Source organism: Carettochelys insculpta, chromosome 10, assembly GCF_033958435.1.
Source record: "Carettochelys insculpta isolate YL-2023 chromosome 10, ASM3395843v1, whole genome shotgun sequence".
Classification (NCBI taxonomy): domain Eukaryota; kingdom Metazoa; phylum Chordata; order Testudines; family Carettochelyidae; genus Carettochelys; species Carettochelys insculpta.
In genome coordinates, this window is record NC_134146.1 from 22,549,952 (window position 1) to 22,573,571 (window position 23,620).

The 23,620-nt window shown below is 42.3% G+C and overlaps 1 protein-coding gene across 3 annotated transcripts in view; it reads right to left on the minus strand.

Moving 5' to 3' along the window:
- Nucleotides 1-23,620, minus strand: part of SLC9A9 (solute carrier family 9 member A9) — a 325,761-nt gene that overhangs the window by 74,605 nt on the left and 227,536 nt on the right. For all 3 annotated transcript variants that reach the window (XR_012646757.1, XM_075003792.1, XM_075003793.1), the window contains exon 13: nt 4,096-4,144. Coding sequence is in view for 2 of the 3 variants with exons in the window: in XM_075003792.1 (XP_074859893.1) it covers nt 4,096-4,144 (49 nt within the window). In the remaining variant the exon portion in view is untranslated. The remainder of the gene's footprint in view (nt 1-4,095; nt 4,145-23,620) is intronic.

Below are 23,620 nucleotides of genomic sequence, written 5' to 3' on the forward strand. Positions count from 1 at the left end.
TATCCTTTCTATTGTCTTAGAACTTTAGTTGAACCAATCATGGGCAGAATTCTAATCCTCTTGGCTATGGCTAAAAAGAGATATGGGCTCTGTATAGGGGATCTTGTGTGGGGAAGAGGGAATAGAATTACTTCCTCAAGGCTTCAGAGTTACTCACCTGCTGAAGCCCAAGAACAGCAAAAGTATCATCCGCATGTGCATCCCATTTTGCAAAGAAGGATCAATGACCATTGGGTCTGCACGTTCACAGACCCATTAGCTTTGAGCCTTTCACAGACCAGTGCCCATTCTGCAGCCATTCTGAACTCAACACCAACTTTACAACTGGTGTAAATGGGTATAATTCTACGGCAGTTTAATGCATTTACCCTGATTTACACCAACTCGGAACCTGGCATATGACAGATTTTGTGTATTCAGGGACAGTACGTGCAAGGATTATGACTATAGAAAAACAACAAATACAGCACATAGTGAATGCCAGAAAAGAAAAAGGACAAAAGTGTAGTAAAAGAAAAAGTATAGTCAAAAGTCAAGTTAGCTTCTCTTTACTTCTTCATGCAATCAGAGCTTTCTCTGCATGTCATCTTGTGTGATAGTTACAAGAACCACACTCAAACCTCAAAATAATTTGATAACACCCGAGACTGACAATAAAGTATGTTTGAAAACAGGCTAATGCCATACAATACTGTTATTGGAACACCATCTCTAACACTGTCTGTGCCATTAGTCTGTTATCTCAGGTGTTTGCTGGAGAGGGGAAATGGGAACATGCCCCTGCTCTTCCTCCAGCCCTGTTGAAGTAGATCTGTCTGGTACAGAGAGAGAGCAGTCTGTTGCTTCTCATACAAGAACTGGGACTAGAACTAAGAAAGACACAAATGGGAAGATTCCAGATCCAAACTGGCCCTTATTGGGACCGTGCCTTTTGGACTGTTCCACCATGTTTCTTTCTCTAATGCAGTAAATGAAATAGGTATGAAAGTCCCTCTGGTTGGGAAAACCTGAGTCAAAATTTCAAATCTCAACTGTGGTGACTTTGCCAGCCCTTCATCCTTCTGAATCAGATAAAATAGATTCTGCCCAATGAACTGTGTCATCTTCAGCTGAAGACTTAGGGGTTTTGTCAACAAAACATGGAACGTCTACCCACAAAATGCATTTTGTTGACAGGCTGTCGACAAAACCCTGCACTTTCACCAACAATGTTCTGCCTCTCCACGATGAGGAATAATGCCTTTGTTGACAGTTTCTGTTGACAAAAAAGCTGTGTAGACACTCTTGGGGGGGGAGATTCTGTCAACAGACAGCACTTCCGGTTCACTAGGCAGCCCTGTTTGCTGTGCTTCGGTTGGCCATTCTGTTGAGAGAGGGTCGGCAAGTCTGGCCTCTTTCTGTCCACATTGCGGATCAATAGAGCAATCTGCTTTTATGTGTCAATGTGCTCTGTTGACAGACATTTACTTGGAAGATCTCTTCCGACCTTAATTTCTGTCGACAGATCACTGTAGTGTAGACATAGCCTTAAAAATCAAGGTCTTATCTGCTCTTTTTGGACATTTAGGCTCACATAGCACTCTTCACAGCAGTATGAATTTGGTTTGTGCCAGTCTCCTTAGCCAAAAATTTACTGCATATGAATGCTACTTCCCACTCTGAGCTTCATGCTGCAACATGCCTTATACAACTGAATTGTGTTTTAAGGCTCTTTCAGGTGGAAGTAATTATTTAAGTATAAGATATGGCAAAAAATCCTCTAGTATGAAAGAGAGAATAGCACATATATGAAGTAAATGGAAAGTCAATATGGAAGACGGATGAAAAGAAAAGAAAAACTCATACCAGAAGTTCCATGAGAGAAAAATAAAGAAAAATAAAATTAATGATCTAAAAGAGTAGAGGAAAAGAAGAAAATATATAGATGAAGGAATAGGGGAAACTTTAAGAAATAATCTGATAGAAAAATAAAGAATAGTTCATAGTTCTAAATTAAAAAGAGAAGACATGGACAATAAAATACAGAACTATATTACAGGTAATAAAAATTAATGTAAGAGCTACAGGTAAACATGTTAGAGAAATGAAAATAGTAAACATTTTAAAAAGGAAATCAGAACAACAAGACTACCTTGCTAGGAAAAATATTTTACAATAAAGCATGCTGATTTCGATATAATTAGGTATGAAATGTGTTATGTTTATTCACACCTACTCAACTGTGTTGCTAAGATTAGAACTAGGTGTTAATTAACAGAACACAGTTTAGGTCAGTGGGTGCCTTCTCGTCATTCACAAATATAATTTTTTAATTTTTAATACAAAAATGAAGAAAATTAAGATTCACATGTACTGACATCTAGTGTAGGTGCATTTTCACAATTCCCAAACTCCCTGGGGGAAAAATATCACATTCAGGGTGAAATAATGTCTATATTGTTCCATGCAGTAGAATCTCTGATGTTGATCACTATGTTCTACAGTGCTGTAAACTGGAAAACATACTGCTGTCTATATTGCTACTGTAGGTGCAAAGTAGATTTTTAGAGGAGATAAGAGAGGAAAATCTCCAGAAGGAGACTACAGAGACAGAGGTATTAGTGCAAGCCTTTAAAAACAGAAACAGCAAAGTTCACGGAGGAACTCAGTGAGAAGGATTCTTTATAGCATTGGACCAATTAAAGCTGAAGGATGCTGGTGTCAGGGAGATATGAGCTGGAGGAGCGAAGAGCTGGATCTCTGAAAGGACACTGAGCAAATCCCTGAGCAATCTGAGTCAGGGAATGATGTACAGGTGTTGTGTTGGATTGCCTAGATCTGTCTCAAGAAATTTTAGAAATTCCTCTGTAAAACGTGTGTCTCTTTGCTTCTGTGATCTTGTATTTCCGAAAGGGTAGATTATAAACCAGAGTGCCCACATGGGTGATATTCTGTGAAGGTTGTGTTTGAACTCCTGGGAAGTCTTAGAAGGTTCAGTGTTGGTCATTGCTGGGACAAGGAAGTTCCTCTGTCAAGGAGGCTCTCTGCCCAGGAAGTGAGCTGAGCCGCCACAGTAAGAGATGGTGCCTGGAGCCACTCAGTTCTTGAGATGCTCAGAAGCACCAGCTCCAGTGTGTAGGTCCAAACACAGCAGCCTTGTGAATAGCACCACCGAAAGCCACTGTGACCCCGGGGCAAGATGGGCAGGGGGGTGGCTCCACACCCACAAGGAGTGAGGCCAAGGGCAGAAGGGTTAGATCCTGGGGTATTCATGCCTCAGTGCCCTGGGGACCATGTCACTGGCCTCCACCATACTTCCTCCCAGCCACATGCTGTCACGGCAATTCAAAGGGCCATGGGGCTCTGGCCATTGCTGCTACTACTTTGGCAGCAGTAGTGGCTAGAGCTCTGGGTCCCTTTGAAACACTGGGCCAAGTGCAGCTGCCCCCTTTGTCCCCACTCCTATCAATGGGTCTGCTTGTGAATGTTCAACAGGGGAACTTAACTAGCCCTTGGGCAAAACACAATGCTGTATTTAACATTAACTACGAAAAAGAGAACACGGGGTAACTGAGTACATGCAGATTCCCAAACAGTCTCCTGCATTCCCACTGGCTCACAGTTCTTTTTTTTTTTTTTTACGCAGATGTTTGCTCCGATGACCATGTTAAAAATGACAAACGTATGCTGTCAGCAACCTGGCCTACGCTGATGCCAGAGCTGCTCCTTTGTTTAATCCAGGGAACGAAATATTGTTCTGAAATCTTTCTTGTTTTCACAAATGCAGCTGATAGCTAATTCAAACTTTGAATTTATCAGAGTAGCAAGTCTACTGTTTTACTAATATTTCATCATGTTAGTTATCTATTTGTAATGCATTCCTCAAAACCCAGTTTCAGATAAAGTTATTCTGGTGTGCCAATAAAACTGAAAAACGTAGGTACCTGTCTTTCCAACACACGTTACAAAATGTTATAAAGCGCCAACTATTTTGTGCATCTTCTGCATTCATATCAGAGATAACCCTCTTCTAAAGATCTCCACTGAAAAACTTGAACTAAACATGACCGAACATTATACTATTCAAAACAGATAATATCAATAGCTGTAACTTGCCTGGCTTGAAGCTTCTGCTTTAAGATCTTCATCTGGATCTATGCCAACCCTATTAAAGGAAACAAGACACAGGGTGAATGACTCAATGCAGCCGATGGGCACCTGTGTAAAACTGTTCTTTGTACCATATCACTGAGTCCCAAGTAGGTAAGAAATGTGCAGCAGCGGCAGAACACTATTAAGAGCTCTTCCTAATTCAAAGTCCTCACTAAGTTCACAAAAAACACAAAACACTCAACAGCTCATGTTCATAGTATCTGGGCTTAGATCTTCACTCTCACTCCAAACCTTGTTTGTTAGCTAAATGGGTCAGAGTGGAGCCCTAAAAACATCTAGGCAAGGAGGATTCCCCTGCTGCAGGCATGGAAAAAAAGTGAGTCCTCAGGGGGAATGGCTGCCCTGTGAGGACCCACATGCAAATCCTGGCATCAGAGCATCAGAGGCATGCTGGGGGCAGGAGAATTGTGTTCAGGGTGAGGCCACAGAGCAGTGGTGTAGAGACTTCAGGATGCACTGCAGCCCATAGACATTCCTGGGGGTGTGAGGTGTAATATAAGAAACTGGTCTCCAAAATAAAGTTACATTGAGGGTCTTCCCAGCCCCTGGAACAGCTCACTAGTGGGAAGGCTCAAGGTGGCTTAATTTTGCCTTAGCCCCTTCTTCTCTGGGGGTGTGAGTTCTATGCTGCAGCTCAGAGGCTCAGCACAGAATCTCACCCTTGACAAAAACTAAAATACATCACTGGGCTTAGGTGCTTTGCTTCAGCGCTTTGCTCTCAACAGCGTCTCCTCTTCCACATATACCTATGACATTGTGATGCAAGCTGCCACTATTATTTTTATTTGCGTGACAATAGACATGGCCGAAATAACAGACCAGGAATATGGTTTTAACAGCAGCATTTCTGAATGGATGCAAATGGGACTAGATAGGTAGCTAAGAAACAAGACTGAGGGAAGAAGGCTTTCACAGAGGAGATGGAAGACCTGTGTGGGAGTTCTCATTGTGTGGTCAGAAAGAAAAGTCTGGATATTAAAGATGGTATGGAGAAGTTACAAAATTTGGGTACTGTCTTGATGGGCACAGACAGAGAGGGGGTGAATCCAAGACTATGGGCCTGAGTAATACAGTGGATTATGGTGGTGACCACAGTCACAGAAGAACTCAAAGCAGTAAGAGATAACTAACGCACACATCCTCCTCACTGAAATCCAATGTCCAAAAAGAGAGGGTGACCATCTGTCCCAGAATGCCTAACAAACTGCCCCTGTGGGCGCCAGGTCCACAGAGCTAATGCAGAATCTACTGATGCAGAGAAAATTTATTCGTTCGCAGATGTTCCTGTAAGGCTGCCTTACCTCATGTGGAACAGTTTTCCTCTTTGTGTATTTTTGATCCATTATACATATCACAATTGCATTTTTAAAATCCTATTTATTTATTTTTAGCAATTACTTGCTTCATTGCTCTTTACTGTAAGTGTTATACAGACTTCCAACACATTCTGAGAAAATGACAAGAACTAGTAGCAAAGTGGATACGTTCATATGTAAATCTTGAATGGAAAAGAAAAGACGAAGTCTCCACCCCAACTCCCGAGTTTAAAATACCCAAGTCCTCCAGGCATTAAAATTTCTGTCTTTTTATTAAAACTAACGATTCTGGCACTGACTCAAGATGGAGATAAAAGAATGAATAGATGTTTATTTTTCACTCTACTTTTTGTTTTTTGAGTTACCAGGAAAAACACCAGAAGGTACTAACTTATTGATTGTTTTGGAATAAATCAAGTGTTTAGATCTTTTCATTTAATGAAAAATATGAAGTTATATCTGTGAAAGCTTGACTCCCAGCCTGCTATCACACTTATTATACAGGCCCATACACTGGAATTTCTCTGTGTGTGTGTACTTTTTTAAAACATAAAGGAGCTCAAAATAGTCACGCAATAAGTGTGCATAAGAGGTTAATGAAAAATTTGAGTGGAAACAATGATTGGTAAAATTATTTTGTTATAACATATTAAAAATTGTACAATAATAAAGGTTTATAGAAATTATCTTCTGAGATCTTGCTGCAATAGTGTAAGTGAAAACAACAGTCCCTTGTCCCACTCCCTTTCCTGTTGCTAGCGGCCAAGGGCATGCTAGGAAATTAGTCCCTTTGCTGATCCAGGGCCAACGCTCTTGGCAGGGAGCTGGGCTATAAACTGCAACTCCCATGGTACTGTGTGGATTACCCCATCTTGCCCTGCAGGCTTTCCCTGCACAGTGCACCAGGGAGGAAGGGAGAGAAATCAGACATGCAGGGGAGGATGCACTGAGTACAGGCCTGTTATAGTAGCGCCCAGAGGCCCAATAGACCTTAGGTGCCATTTGTGCTCTATAAACATAACAAGAGACAGTCCCTGTCCTAACATGCTAACATCTAAACAGAAGGGAATAAAAGCACCAAAGGATGATGGTGTGCCTTGTCTAAGGTCACATGGCAAGTCAGTGCCTGCAGCAGGCACAGAACCAGGTCTCCTAATTCCCAGTCTGGGGGCCTAACAACTTGGCCATCTGCCTCCCATAAGTAAGTTTTCCCATAACATCCATTCTACAGGCAGCATGGAGAAGCACTGGTAACAATCATTCAGTGCCCTTTTAGTTCTGGTTATGACAGAAGAAAAGTCTATTTATGCACAAGAGGTGAAGTTCAAGATGCAGCAACTCAAACTTTGCACTTTCTTCTCCTTAATGAGCTTGACCTGACCACAAAGAATCAGTCTCCTGGGACAGAAGTAATTGAGACTTCATGCAGTTCTGAACTTACTGAAACCGAGAAAAAGGCCATTTGTGACTTATTATGTGTGGTGGGGTTGTGATGTGTTTATTACAGAATGAGGTAAGACAATGGAAAACATTTCACACATGCCCAGAAGACGTCTGTGACTGTACTATTTCAGTAACAGTGATATAATCTGTCTAAGCAGGGACAGCAGGGCTCTACAGGCATAAGGTATTTTGCAGATTTTCTTGTATTTTGCAGAATTTAAGATCCTCTGTATAAATTATTTCCTCTTTTTCTGGTTATAAAGATAGCAAGCACTATTGCCTTGCTTGTTCTGTAGACAATCAACGTTACAAGACAGCACAAACAAAGGCAAATATATTCACTCTTGCATCTCCGTTTTCCTTGAATTTTATATGTATGAAAAAAAACAATGAAAACCTCCCCATGTGAACACCCTTATGTTTACTTTCCAATAGGAGCAGCCAGGTAACTATACTTCTGTGACTCAAATCCTTCCTTGCTCACTTCCTCACTCATTGACTGGTGTCAAATATGTAGGGTCAAATTCTTCCACACTTACGCTCACTAAGTAGTAGTTTACTATATGAGTAATGCCACTGAAATTCTTGGGACTAAGGTAGTAGTAAGGTGTATGTAGTAAGTTATTGACCAGCGTGAATAGGGCAGAATCTGGCGCATTGATTGGAAGCCCTTTGATGAACCGCATTTTCCTTAGTGTTCTGTGAAGCATTTAGAATAGTAACAGAGATATAGCTGTTAGTCTGTACTCTAACAAAACAAAGCCGCAGAAATGTAGCACTTTAAAGAACTACCAAATAAATCATTTTGTTAGTCTTTAAACTGCTACATTTCAGCTGCTTTGTTTTGTGAAGCATTTACTGCAGCTTTGGGCACTAAAATCAATCCACCACCACCCTCTGATTTTTTTTATAACTTAATATTTTTATGAAGCATATTCCAAAGAGAACCACTCAGCTTAGAGAGAGTGTGTGTCCACACCACACTTTTGAAAAGAAGACCACTTATTTAGGTGTTCAGATATGGACCTAGGAGCCCAACTTTAGGTACGTATTACTGCAAAAACTGGGCTGTATAATACTGATGTATTTGACATATGCTACAGTACAGTTTTAAACTGCAGGAATTCAAAGTTTCACACATGATGTGACATGGTCTAAAGAAATGAATTTCACCACACTTGTGAAACTTAAGCTCATACAGGATCACCTGCAGATTCTTGTGCCTTGCCAGTCTATTGCCAGTAAAATTTGAGATTTTAGGATAAATTTTCAAGTCTTCTAGACAGGCTGTATACTATCTAATTATAAAGGAAGGGTCTGACTCAACTTTTACTTACAGCATGCTGGGATCTCATAACTTACAACAGGCAGTGGTGGTAAGGGCAAGTTGCCCCAGGGCCTCCACACCTGAGAGGCTCATGGCTCCATAAGTCCATTTTGTTTAAACAATTGGTTTTAACGGAACAAAAGAAATGTTCTTATTTCATTCTTATTTGAAAATTAATTTAAGTATAATTTTATTATGCATCATGAGTAATAATAAGCATGAATAGATTTTAAAGCATAAATAAGGATGTTACATTAATAATTTAATATACTGGGTTGGGGGTGGGTGGAGCACGGCTTGTGGCTCTGTTGTCCCAGGGCCCCACCTGTTCTTAATCTGCCCCACACAATAGAGCCAAAAGCCAGGAGTTCTAATGGTGGGTGTACAAATGAAGAGTAACACCAGATTGCTTTTATCATCAGGTAGTTTATTACACACATTTCTACAGGCAGGCTGATACAGTGTGGACAGAAATATATTGGTATAATCCCTTCATCCTTGAAGCCTGATGAACCCAAAGATCTGCAAAAACAACCACTTGTTGATACCAGCCTGATTTCCCCCCATTTATGATTCTTCAGCTTCCCCCTTTTTGCCAGAAAGTATCATAAAGCACAGGAGAGCAAAGAAAAATAAAACCCATTTTCCAACCTTAAAATCCTAATTCTTGTGTTCTCCTGCCATTCCTCCCCCCGCCATTGTTCTTCCTTGCTGTGTAGTTTGTTTTTCTTATTATTTCCCTCCTCTCTTCCTCTGTTGTTCCACTTTCCTTCCTACCCACCCATCTATCTCTCCCACTTCTCTTGTTACTCCCTGTCTCCACTTTCTCTGTCCTTCCCTCATATTTCTCTTTCCTGGTTTCTACTCATCTTTCCTCTCAAGTCTGTTTTCTGCTGACTTCAGCTATGTCTTCACAGGCACCCTCTGCCAATAGATGGCGCTGTCGGCAGTATTACCTCAGCAAAACATCTGCCGACAGAGAACAACCACACGGTAAAGAAGCTCCCGGCTCTGAAGGCAGAGAGCATCTACATGGCACCCAGATCTGTTGACAGAGGCAGCCCGTTAACACCGGAAGCATGGCATGCACGGAGGGCAAGCCCTTCCAGGTGCACCAGCCCCACACACCCTAAAAGGGCCCCCCCACCTGGTCACAGTCCCTGAGCGAGGTGAGACTGGCAGAGCCTTGCTGGATGCAGCCAGGTATCTACAGGGACCACAGCCAGATCTCGCAGAGCCCTCTGGTGACACCTGGCAGCATGGCAGGGCAGCCTCCAGCCAGGCTGCTGCTCCCACTGCCCCTGATTTTCATGCCTGGGGCTGCTGGCCCCTTTAAGCACAGCCAGAGGCAGGGGTAATAGAGTTGTGGCTGGTGGGATGGGTGCCTCTCGGCACCATGAAGGACTTACTCTGTTGACAGAATGGGCCTCGAGCATCTACACAGCAGGGAGAGGCATAACACTGCCAGCTGAGGGGCTGGGTTTTGTCGACAGAATCTTGACAAAACGCTTTAACCGTGTGGACACTCTGAGACTTTTGTTGACAAAAGTCTTGCCCTGTCGACAGAGAGTGCCCATGTAGACCCAGCTCGCTTAGTCCTCTTCCCATTCATGGAATTTCAACTCCTTTCCTCATTACTGGTAACCATCTCTCTCCAGCCTCAGAACCAATACATCCATACACACTTTTCTTTCTATTGTGCGATTGCATCTTGGACACTAAAATTTTAGCAAGACCCCATACCCATTCCTGCACAGAAGGAAAACTGAGAACATGGCTTTTTCTGTGAAACAAACTAACCAGTTCACAAAAGGCTCTCTTTCCCCTTTACAAAGAACTGTTGTGAGCCTCATCATTTTGCATCTTTAGGACTACAGTGAAAGACTAATAGTGCTTTGATTACCCATATAAATCACTATAGCTTCAGATAATATTTTTCTTTCTTTCTTGCTTTCTTGCTTTGAGAATGGTAAGAAATTAGGGGTTGCATGAGGAAATAGGTATTAATCAATCATTCTTCTCTTTGTATTTAATGCTACATAGGCCATTGAGGTGCTAAGCTCCTTCACTGCCTACCCAACTCGGTGGGATGTGAGGATACAACACTGCACAAAAGAGGCTGCCAACCATGGAACATGACATATGCAAATAAGGAATAAGCAACTCTCTGTCAAATATTTCATCTGGGAGTCCACAAGTACTGAGGAAAAATGTAGTTCGATTAATATTATAGTCTTATTATAGAACAACACTGCCAATGGAGTCATTAGAAAAGTTATTTTGTTTCGATAAACTGCAAAGAATATGAATGATTGGATCCCATGCTCCTTATGTTATTTTAAGGGTGAATACACTGAGAGGTGACACTAATGGTTGGAGCCTAATGATGCTTTGTAAGTTTTCCCTACACAGACAAAAAATGTTTTGGTTATGACCTTTCCTGCATTTTGACTGATAATCAAAAGCAAGTATATGGAGGTTTTGTGTATTGGGTAAATGGCCACTTGTAATCAGAATGAGACTGGATTCATTTTTTACACTACATTAAAACTCAAGTATTCTCAGATGAAAGTCTGATGCAGTAGCTTACCTGTGTCTTCCATTGCTTAGCAATACATTCAGTTTCTATTGCCTAGGTTATTGAGAAAGGTCCTAATCATCAAAATGCCCCCAAAGCTAGAAGTATGCAAAATCTAAACTCAGGACCAAAATTTGCAAGTGCCACCTATCTTTAATAATGGGCTGAACCAAATTCTGCATACAAACATCACTGAAATGTGGAGAACTCAAAACTCTGTATCTAAATTCCATAGTCTCTAGCAATTAGGGATTATTGTTACCAGGATGTGTGCACTACTTTGCAAAATAACCCTTAACATCAATTATCTTGTTTAAATCCCTATGTGCCATCAGACATCACTTCTCAGCAGCAGTTTTAATGTGCCTGATAGAAAAAAGAAGAATTTGTTACTTAATGGCTACGTCTACACGTGCACACTACATCGAAATAGCTTATTTCAACATAGCTTATAGCGACATCGAAATAGTCTATTTCGATGAATAACGTCTACGCGTCCTCCAGGGCTGGCAACGTCGACGTTCAACTTCGACGTTGGGCAGCACCACATCGAAATAGGCGCTGCGAGGGAACGTCTACACGCCAAAGTAGCACACATCGAAATAAGGGTGCCAGGAACAGCTGCAGACAGGGTCACCGGGCGGACTCAACAGCTAGCCGCTCCCTTAAAGGGCCCCTCCCAGACACAGCTGCACTAAACAACACAAGATCCACAGAGCCGACAACTGGTTGCAGACCCTGTGCATGCAGCATGGATCCCCAGCTGCCACAGCAGCAGCCAGAAGCCCTGGGCTAAGGGCTGCTGCACACGGTCCCTAGAGCCCCGCAGGGGCTGGAGAGAGAGCATCTCTCAACCCCTCAGCGGATGGCTGCCATGGCGGACCCCGCTATTTCGATGTTGCGGGACGCGGATCGTCTACACGTGCCCTACTTCGACGTTCAACTTCGAAGTAGGGTGCTATTCCCATCCCCTCATGGGGCTAGCGACTTTGACGTCTCGCTGCCCAACGTCGATTTCAACTTTGAAATAGCGCCCAACACGTGTAGCCGTGACGGGCGCTATTTCGAAGTTGGCGCTGCTACTTCGAAGTAGCGTGCCCATGTAGACGCGGCCAATACGAAGCACTGGTCTGGAACGGAAACAGATGGAAGGATAAGTTCCAAATTGTCAGGGAAAGGAGAAGTAAGAAACCTGAACACTGCAATGCTGACAAATAAGATTCTATCTGGACAATTATAACATAACTCCATCTCCTTCCCTCACTTCAAATCATTGCAAATCTAAGACCCAGTAGATTAATATGTTACAGTGGAGCAGTAGAAAACCTCAGTGTCTCCCTACTGGCTGAACTGCATCACTCAACTTTAATCAGTGGAGTAAAGCTTCAAGTTCTGCTTTTCTATATTGAGTCTTTGATGAACCTCATTGTATAATGGGTAAACCACCAGGCTTGTAAAGATTTATAAGGGAAAGAGCCTCTTAATGTGAGAAACACACACTTCTCATGAGATATTAGCTACTTGCTTTAAGTATGGATACTGAAAATGAGTGTGCAGCAGATGGCACATGACTTTATGGAGCTGCTAGCTTAAAGCCAACAATGGGTCAAGAGGTGTAAAGTTTGCAACACAGGAAATCATGGAACATTACAGGATTCAGGCAATGGAAGGGGTTTGGGAGAGGTGGATGAGCAATTCAAAAGGAATGATAGTCTTATGCTCAAAGCAACAGGCGAGTTCAGGAGATCTGGATTAAATACCAAGCTTTAACAAAGACTCTCTCTCTTTGCCGTGTTTCCCTATCTGTAAAAAAGGGAAAATAATACTTCCTTTATTCCATCCCTTGTTTTACCTGTGCAGATTGTAAATGCATATGGACCGGGAATTGTCCCTTACTATGCGTCCTAGTGCAAGAAGGCCTGGGTTTTGTCCAGAGCCTTGGGGCACTGCTGTACTACGGGTTGAACCTCTCTAATACGGCACCCTTGGGATATTGGGAGTTCAGTATTGTCTAGCAGCATTACCAACACTTCCACTCTTTACTGGGCTCTGAGAAGACATTTAGAGGTAAGTTACAGTTAAATAACAGCACAGAACACTGACAGCCAGGGCTGGTGGCTTTCAACAAATTTTGTGGGACAACTGGAAACTTGGATACACCTATAAGTGGTCATCCAGCTGACTAAATACATGCCAGATTACAGATGTTGCTGGACAAGAAAGTTGTGGATTAGAGAGGTTCAACCTATACTGATAAACAACTACAATGGCTACTTTCCCCAATGTCAGGGCTTTCAGGGGGAGAAGCAGCCTTGAGAGTGCAACAGTGCCAGCCTCCAAATTCCATCCCCGTGTAACTAAAGATGTGCTCAAGCCCCAACCTGTCTCTGAAAAAGGACATACTCTGCGACACTTGTTTTAAAAGAAGATTGATAACCCAAATTTCGAAGATAGCCATTAAGCAACATTTGCAGTGTGAATCTTGAATATTTTTGCATAAGTAAATTTGTAGCTTGTGGCTATCCATCACCAACATATTGCAGTCAGTATGGAATTATTAACTGTAAAGGCTAAAAACAGGAATGAAATACAAAGGAGATTGTTTCACCAATGCTTATAAATCATTAAAATGGAAATTAAAGAACCTTCAGGAAAAATAATGATCCTTCAGGCCATTTTTCTTGTCCAAAATTGGCGGTAACTGTGATCTGTATTCTTAACAAACTGACACCTAGCTTTCCTACCCTCCACATCAATCTACAGCATGTTGTCAATAATTAATGCCTGTGCTGTGGTGTAATCTTTTGATTGACATAAACCCCGTGGGAATAAAGTCACATATGAAGGTCTTTAATGTTCAACCCAGGTTGAGGCTGTAAATAAATGAAAACACTGTGGTGTAAAATGTGACATGAATAGGAAAGACTGAGGAGTAAACCAGGGGAAAAATCTGCTCTCTGGCTCACAGAAGTAAAAGCAAATATGCTGAATTTCTTACAGAGAAGGATTAAAGTAAATCACCAGCAAACAATGCTTCCTAAATGGTTATGTCAGCTGTTCGTCATGCGGCTAACACATGCTGTCTCTTAAGTGTGTTTAAAATTAAAAGTCTGATATAAAGTGAGGGAAACTTGGCAATAGAAAGTTAAGGATGTTTATTTCAGAAAGCTCTAAAGATGAAAGGAAGGATCATTTGGTTGGAAATGGAGAGTGGGCTGGTCATTGACTATTTCCAGATGCAAACCTGCATTTAAGCATATTAAATGTTTTCCTAACACTCTCCATGTTAGTAACTACTGCAGTTGCTGCAGAGATGTCATTTGGTTATGAATGGGTAGTCATGGAATTTCAAATGTAGTGGTAAATTGCCAAACAACGACTGTTGCAGGAGTGCATTGTGTGAACCTAGCCCGCAGTTCCGTCAGCCCTGAAGCATTCTGGGTTTTTTCACTGGTGCAGTATGGGAAAAAAATGCTCCCCAAGTGGTTGTGGGTATGTGATGTCATCTTCCCACACCACATTGCCCTCATTCCCCTATTTTGGAAAGCAAACAGCCATTTTAATAGAAGGAAAGAAGGAAAAGTAAGGAATCTCAGGTGAAAGAAAACCAATAGGCCAGCTTCAGAAGGTGAATGGACCAAACTTATTGCTCAGCTACTTTTCCTCCATTGAAAGAACACCTTCACATTATTCCCTTTAGATACAACTTTTGTATGATTAGCCAACTAGTGCACTAGGCATGGGACTGTCATATTGCCCTGGGATCACCCAGGTGACTGTGCCATCTGAACTGGTCCCTCGTCTACTTCCCCTCCCTGCTTTGAAACCACAGACTGCCAAATTAACGGAACTCTCTTGCTTTTATAACTGAAATACTGAAGATTTTACAAAAAGCAGATGAACCATCATTTCTGAAAATATTACGGGAACAGATTACAGCTTGTGAGACCCAGCCCCCTGCCATGTACGTTGAAGGGTGGGGATGTAGACGAAGGGCCACTTCAGATGGTGCCTTCAGGGGCTTTCTTTCAGCCCACCCAGCATGTGGTTCCCCACTGAAAATATAGCAAACACCAAGCTTCCCGGCTTGTGTTGCCTATGAGGGGCCATCCAGTCACCCCACCATCCTTCTGGTGACAGCCAGGCCCTGAAAATCAAATTTTTGCCATGAAGAAGAGATTTCCCCCCCAGCCACAGTCAGTCCCCAAAAATCTTCCCCTCGTTGGAACCTTCACTGTATGCAAGCCAGGACATGGTGCTATCTGGCAGCATGGTTTGCACAACACTGCACGCACATGCTTTTATTGGGTTGGGAGCTAGCCATGTGATGTGGTTGGGCCCCAACTGCATGGCACCTGTGGGAAAAGAGGAGGGGCTGCCTCTGCACAAATGTGAACAGAACAGAATTTTTCTCAGCCTCTCATACAAGCATGAGCCCTGCAGCCTAGCCAACACGTAATGTGGTGGGGCAGGGGCTGGCGTCAGCCTTGAAAAAAATCTTGGTCTCTCCGCTACATGCTGTGCAGGTAAGAAGTCACTGCCTGTGCTGGGGCTATTTTTTCATGGCCAGATGCTACTGCTGCATTGGTCATAAAGATATGAATTCAAAATGGGCCCAGGGGCCCACTTCAATTTCCTGGGGTTCCTGGTACTGAATTCAAATTCATGGGCTTCCTGTTACCTACTTCCTGCACACCTGGACAGCAGCGGAGATGGAAGTGGATAGAGCGGACAACCATGGAGCACTGTGGAATACATACGGGACACCTCTGGAGGCCAGTAAAGTCAATTTAGATAAATGCATTTCCACACCAGACTTAATCTGACCTTTGAAATTTGAACATGGTGCTATGCCTACTTGCATGATGGGTGTAATAATATCGACCTTAGCACTCCCTAAAATCGACCTAATGGTGTCCACAGTGAAGACAGTGACATTGTAACGTCAAACTAACTGCCTTAAAGTCGACTTTATCATGTAGTGTACAAACAGCAGAAGTTATGAGGTCAGTAGAAGCGCTACTGCCGACGCAGCACTATGTGCACAAACTCTGATGTTGGTGTAACTTGAATTGTTTAAGGGGGGAGGGATATTCACACCCCTGAGAGAAACAGGTTTTGTTGACATTGGCTGTAGCGTAGATAGAGTCTAAATGAGTATTTAGGGCTAGATTCACAAAGGCACTTCAGCACCTAACTGCTTTGTTAGGCACCTAACACTGACATTCCCAAAAAGCACTGCTGAGCTGCTGCCTTGCCCTACTTGCCTACGTGTCCACCATTGGGCATGCACAAAACTGTACGAGTCCAGATGCTGCCAGGGCTAATGAGCTGCTGGGAGCCTTGGCTCACACTTACATGGCAGAATGCTCAGCCTGTGATTTAAGAATCTGATGTGTCTTTTGGAGCATGCTGCCAGAAATTTTAAAAAAGCAACATTCCAATGCAGAAACTACAGAGCGTGAACTACCAGAAAAAATCAGCTGTCTGCTGATTGCACCTGACTCTGTTGGTGAAAATGAATATGTATTGGTTTGCACTTCTTTGGATTGTTATCAAGCAGAACCCATTGTCAGCATGCACCCATGTCCTCTGGAATGGTGGTTGAAACATGAAGGGACATATGAATCTCTAACTCATCTGGCATATAAATATATTGTGACACTAGCTACAACAGTGCCATGTCAATGTCTGTTCTCACTTTCAGGCGACCGTGTAAACAAAAAGTGGGCAGCATTGTCTTCTACAAATGTAAACAGACTTGTTTTGGGCTAAACATGAAGAAGGTCTGAATGGACTGGCAGGCTATAAAGCTTTATATATATATATATATATTTTTTTTTTTTTGAAGCAGGTTGTTTATACACATCTACATTTGTAAGTTCAACTTGCATGATGAAGCAATTCTACAACAGTACTTGTAATGGGGGGAATTGAAAAATACTATTTCTTTTGTTTTCGATACTGCAAATATTTGTATTAAAATAAATATGGAATAAGCACTGTGTACTTTGTAGTCCGTGTTGTAATTTAAATAATTACATTAAACATTTTAAAATTAAAAAACATACATTAAGTTGAAAAAAATTACATTTAAAACTTTCAAAATATTTAAATAAATGGTTTTATATTATTGTTTAACAGTGCCATTCATCTTTTTTAAAATCTCAGGACAGTTCTACAAACAAATAATTACACTATGCAATCTTGGGTTCAGTCAGTGCGTGTATATGCCCACTGAACATACAGACCCACTGACTCACTACTGATACATATGCTCAGTTTCTAGTACAGCCCTCTGCTGCTATTTCTTGCAATTCTAACCATCTCAGTCAGCACTTAAGTGAAAGGGACTTAAATATGTGACTTAAATAAGAACCTGAAGTACATGCAGCTGATTCCAATCAACCCTGTTCTGAGAGCAGTTTAAATGGCAGCATATGGCACTGAGTTTCAGAACAACTTGTTATCACAAGTTTCTAGCAGTATTTATCCTATTCTTATAGGGGTTATTCACTCACATTATACTTGCTAAAATATGTAGGGTGGTTGTAATGTACACTTTGTTTTTACCATGATTATTCCCAGTTTGCAGTGGCTGTTCGTGACCAGACAGAGTATCAATCTAAAGGCATGATAGATCACACATTTGGAAAGTGCTTCCCTATGCTGTGAGTCCAGGGAACATAAGAACATAAGAACATAAGAATGGCCATACTGGGTCAGACCAAAGGTCCATCAAGCCCAGCATCCCATCTGCCGACGGTGGCCAATGCCAGGTGCCCCAGAGAAGGAGAACAGAAGACAAGTGATTTATCTCCTGCCATCCATCTCCTGCCCTTGTTATGAAGGCTAGGGCACCATACTTTATCCCTGGCTAATAGCCATTTATGGACCTGACCTGCAAAAATTTATCAAGCTCTTTTTTAAACCCTAATAGAGTCCTGGCCTTCACAGCCTCCTCGGGCAAGGAGTTCCACAGCTTGACTGTGCGCTGTGTGAAGAAAAATTTCCTTTTATTAGTTTTGAACCTACTACCCATCAATTTCATTTGGTGTCCCCTAGTTCTTGTATTATGGGAAAAGGTAAATAATTTTTCTATATTCACTTTCTCCACACCATTCGTGATTTTATATACCTCTATCATATCGCCCCTCAATCGCCTTTTTTCCAAACTGAAAAGTCCCAGTCTCTCTAGCCTCTCCCCATATGGGACCCTTTCCAAGCCCCTAATCATCTTAGTCGCCCTTTTCTGAACCTTTTCTAATGCCAATATATCTTTTTTGAGGTGAGGAGACCACATCTGCACGCAGTACTCAAGATGTGGGCGTACCATAGTTTTATATAGGGGAAGTATGATATCTTTTGTCTTATTATCGATCCCTTTTTTAATAATTCCTAACATCCTATTTGCCTTACTAACTGCCGCTGCACACTGCGTGGATGTCTTCAGAGAACTATCCACTATAACTCCAAGATCCCTTTCCTGATCTGTCGTAGCTAATCCTGATCTGTCGTAGCTAAAGGAAGTTGGAGCTGGTCATTTTATTATTTAGACTAATGCCTCCAGAGCATTTAATGTTTTACTTTGGGTTAATCACATTAGCAGTAATGTTACACACCTACAATGGAGCTGGGCTTCTTTCCAAAGCTGTACTGTTTATGTTCAAGGAAAATAAAGGAACAGACACCTAAAGTGATTCAGAGAACAAACATTATACTGCTCTAAGACATAATTCACTGGAGGGAATTGTTATTTCTGAGCCAAGTGTTAACTAGCCTCATCTGTAGGAAATTGTCAAAATGTATCTGGGCACAGTTTCTTTTTCTCATGCAGATCTTTTGTATAGTCCGTTCTCATTTTTCCTGGCTGGGGAAGACCATTAGTAGTCTAAGTAAGATGCCAGCAAAACGGCCTAATTCCTGGGTGTTTTCTTTTTCTAAAGTAGCATTCATTTTTGCAGAGTTCAGAAAAGTAGCAATTAGGCTATTTAGGTGGGGGTGTGTGGTTTGTGCACAAACTATTCTCCTTGTGATGAGGTAGGGTTTCTGTCTCTTTCCATTAGCTGAAAATACATTTTAATAATGCTCTGCAGTGTTTTTTATTAATAGAGTTTCAGATGTGTGTGCAGAGCATTTGATCTGCAGAATTGCTCACAGCATGGCAAGAGCTATGGTGATGGTAAACCTCATAAAGCATGTGGATGTCTGATCAATACTAGTGCTTTGTAGATTGGCTGTTATTGCAAGCACCATAGGGAAAAAGGCCTTTGTATATTTATGCCTAGTCATTTTCTACCCTCTTAAAATTCCCATTATGGAAGCAAAACAGTACCTGACATCATTATTGTTTCCTTCCCTCACAATGCTGGTCATTTGTCATTAACGCTTGCAGTCCACTTCTCCATCCCATTGGATGGTATTGAAAACGAGGTCACTTAATTAGAGGTAATAAGTCGACTTACACAGTCTGAAAAGCCTTGGATATTGTTTTCAAAATACTATATTACCGTACTGTGTGCTTGATGGCAGGCCATACATCACATCGGATCAACCTTTGCCTTCTGGGCTGTGATCTTGTCTGAGCTTGAAAGCCAAGTCTGAGTCACTTTTGCTGGACCAGTACTTGGATAGCAGACCTCTACAGGTATGTCTACACTACAGAATGAGTCCCCAAGTCCCTGTGTCTATCCTGCAATTGTGCTAATTTAGTTCTCAAGCCTAGGGTCTCAGGAGTCTGCTGGGCTGGAGGGTTCAAGTGCTAGTTAAGCTGGCAGCCAGGCTCTGAGCCATATAGCTTTGCAACGTAGGTGCAACCCCACTTGGCTTGGATCCTAGGAGTCATACAGAAGTATCCCACAATTCCTTGGGAAACCATCCTTAGGGAAACCTACCCCAAAAATCAGCAAACCACTCTACTGAAAATTAGAGATACCTCCCATCCCCTTTGCAGCAGCTCATGTCAGCATTAAATCATTCTCTTCTGATCACCCATCTGCAAGCACACTGTATCAGACAGCCTCCTGGTTTTGCAAGGGAGAGCATATGGAGGAAGGCTTTTGCAAAGTGAGCTGCTTCCCAGCAACATGCAGTAAAGTTTTCCCACAATGCCCCACTGTCCTTGGACTTGGTGCTAAGGACTCGGGGATATGGTTACTTTCACTTGGGCCTCTGCACTGCCGTGTGAACACCACAGCCTTGGATTCAAGCTCAGGTTTAAAAAGTCTTAACATTGGGGTTAAAATACAATGTAGATGCTCAAGCTCATGAGTCAGCTAAATCCCACTAATCCTAGATGCCACTGTAGACATACCCTATGAATTCTCTAGTTATTGCAGGAAATGCTATTGCTGCTTCTGTAAGAAACAAACTGCTTTTTGAGTCTGTTCTGAACCAGAGCTCCAGCTAGAGGTACAATCTTCCAAATGAGTCATAAACCCAAGGCCACTAGGAATTAAAGATCAAATGTCAATTTTACTAAAAGGTGGGAAGCTACTTCCAGTATCTGAATTATAACCAGCTTTCAGTAAATTCTGCCTATTTACATTTCTCTTGCAACTTCAGTTTGTGTTGAGTATTATTTTGTGTCAGTATTATTCATTTCCTTTGAAATTGTTGTATAACAGTGTACTGTGAAACAGTTGCCACACTTCTTCCCCACAAATAGCTGCATTTCCATGGAGAGTGAATGTACATCAATTTGAAATGTTTGTAAAGCACTTTAGGATGAAAATTATATAGAAGCATAAGATCATTATCCTCAAAGGAATTATTAATATTACTGGACCCTGAAAATGAGATATTCTATGCTATAGGTGCCATGAGTTTTTTTTAAAGAGGAATCTTTGTTATAGTTTGAAATGGTTGTTTAAATAATAATTATAGATTTTCAACAGCACCCAATGAACAGAGCGATGTACCCATGTTAAGGCAAAAATTTAGATAGTTTTGAGAAACCAGCATATCTGCATTTCTCCTCTCCATACGTACACACAACAGTAAAGGATATACATAGAGGATACAGTATGTGATTGATAAGGGGCAGCGTCAATGTCACAAAACTGGAAAGGCCCCATTATTTATCTCATCCAGAGTTACGACACTATGCAAATACCTCACTTTCTGTAGCTCTGTGTCTCAGTAACAAGCACTGAACGAATTGCTCCTGGGGCAGTTATACACTTAAGCAAAGTGGGTAAAACAGAAGGAAATAAACTGGGAACTTTTGTTCTTAGAGTTTTTGTTAGTTAAATGAGTTTATCCTGAAACCACCCTCTCTCCTCACTGAAAATGGCACATAGTAACAAAAGAGCAGAAAGGCTGACTGCCAGTAAATCTAGTAAGACAGCACATGTCTCATGGTTACGGATGCCAACTGCAGAGTGAGAGGTGAAATTAAAAAGATGCTACTGAAATGGTAAGACTCCAGTAAGTAAACCTCAAGAATGCTAGAGGGATTCTGAAAAGGCTTTTGCAGAAGCACTTGGTATTGGCCTAATTCTTCTCCCATGCTGAGCACTTTTGGGCTATGTCTACATGGCACCATGAACTCCAAATAAGATGCACAGTTTATGCTACACAAAATGTGTATCTGATTTGGAGCTTATTTCAAAAGCATCCCTTACTTGTCCTGCAACGAGGAGCGCAGCAACGCTGAAATAGCGCACCCGTAATTTTGAAAAATAAAATATTTCAAAATAACGGGTGCATTTCAAAGACGCAGAGTAGCGATTTCAGGATACTGAGATATCCCAAAATAGCTCTGCTGTGTAGACTATCCTTGAAGATCTTGACATAAGGTATGTCTCCACTACTTCTGGGATTGACGCTGCAGCGATCAATCTACCATCAGTCAATTTATTGTGTCTGCTTAGACATGAGAAATCAGTCTCCCAGTGCTCTCTGGTCTACGCCTGTACTCCATCAAAACAAGAAGAGTAGCCTGCTTCTGGGGGGAGAGCAGCCCCTGTTGACCTTACCACATGCAAGACACCACAGTAGGTATGTTGGAGGGGAGCTCTAAAGAGGAAGGTGAGAAACTGTTCTCAGTGGTGTCAGACAGCAGAACAAGGAGCAATGGTCTGAAGTTAAAGAGGGAGAGGTGTAGGTTAGATATTAGGAAAACTTACTTCACTGGGAGGGTGGTGAAGCCCTGGAATGCATTGCCTAGAGAGTTGGTGGATTCTCCATCCCTCGAGGTTTTTAAGTCCTGGCTTGACAAGGTCCTGTCGGGGATGATTTAGTGGGGGTTGATCCTGCTTGAAGCAGGGGGCTGGACTAGATGACCTCCTGAGGTCCCTTCCAGCCCTGTGATTCTGTGTTGACTTCAGCTTCGCAAATAGTGTTGCTGAAGCATATCGACAGTGGTGCATAGTATAGACAAGTCCTCAGATGGCAACCCCAACTCTCTCTGACATCCACAGAGAGTGAATTCAGAGAGTAGATGGACAGAAATTTGCTTTGGTTGCTTGTTTGTTTGTAATGGCAGCTGCAGAAGCATGCTTTATATTACCCATTCCTTTCTGAGGATAAGGAAAGAAAATTAAGATTTGCAGACATAATGAAAATATCTGAGAATGGCTACGTCTACATGTGAACGCTACATCGAAATAGGCTATTTCGATGAATAATGTCTACATGTCCTCCAGGGCTGGCAACGTCGACGTTCAACATCGACGTTGCGCCAGCACCACATCGAAATAGGCGCTGCGAGGGAACGTCTACACACCACAGTAGCACACATCGAAATAAGGGTGCCAGGCACAGCTGCAGACAGGGTCACAGGGCGGACTCAACAGCAAGCCGCTCCCTTAAAGGGCCCCTCCCAGACACAGTTGCACTAAACAACACAAGATCCACAGAGCCGACAACTGGTTGCAGACCCTGTGCATGCAGCATGGATCTCCAGCTGCAGCAGCAGCAGACAGAAGCCCTGGGCTAAGGGCTGCTGCACACGGTGACCACAGAGCCCCGCAGGGGCTGGAGAGAGAGCGTCTCTCAACCCCTCAGCTGATGGCCGCCATGGAGGACCCCGCAATTTCGATGTTGTGGGACGCGCAACGACTACACGGTCCCTACTTCGACGTTGAACGTCGAAGTAGGGCGCTATTCCTATCCCCTCATGGGGTTGGCGGCTTCGACGTCTTGCCGTTTAACGTCGATGTTAACATCGAAATAGCGCCCAACACGTGTAGCCGTGACGGGCGCTATTTCGAAATTAGTGCCGCTACTTCGAAGTAGCGTGAACGTGTAGACACGGCTAATATCTGTGGTCCTTGAAAAAATGTTCCATCTAAGAGACCTGTCTTCTGGATAGGAATACTGAAAAAAAGGGGGCAACGGAGATGAACTGGTAACTGATTTAAATCTAAGAGGTCACTAATCTGACTGATCTAGGCAACACACACTGTTATTAAAGGACACTTTTATTATTCATTCATCTATTTTTATTTGCATCGACAAAGCAGATATATGAATAGCTGACATTCCAGAAAGTGCAGTACCTAAATAGCAAGTAAAAATAAATAGAAATATAAAATAAAGGCCCTAGAGAGAGAAACAGAGCAAGTAAGTGTAAAGGTAGCTAAAGAAATGGGGAAAATATTTGCAAAGAATTAAAAATACAGGTTCGCAGGAGGTATCTTGCAAGATAGGCAGTTGCCAGAAGGAACTCCTATGCCTCCTAGAATGCACGTTGAATAAGACCAGGGAGAAGATGGATTCCGGTGGGACTCCACAGGCGAGGGCTTTGTGAGTGCCATACGGAGCCATGTTCATTGGGAAGTTAAAAGCTGTCACTTTTCC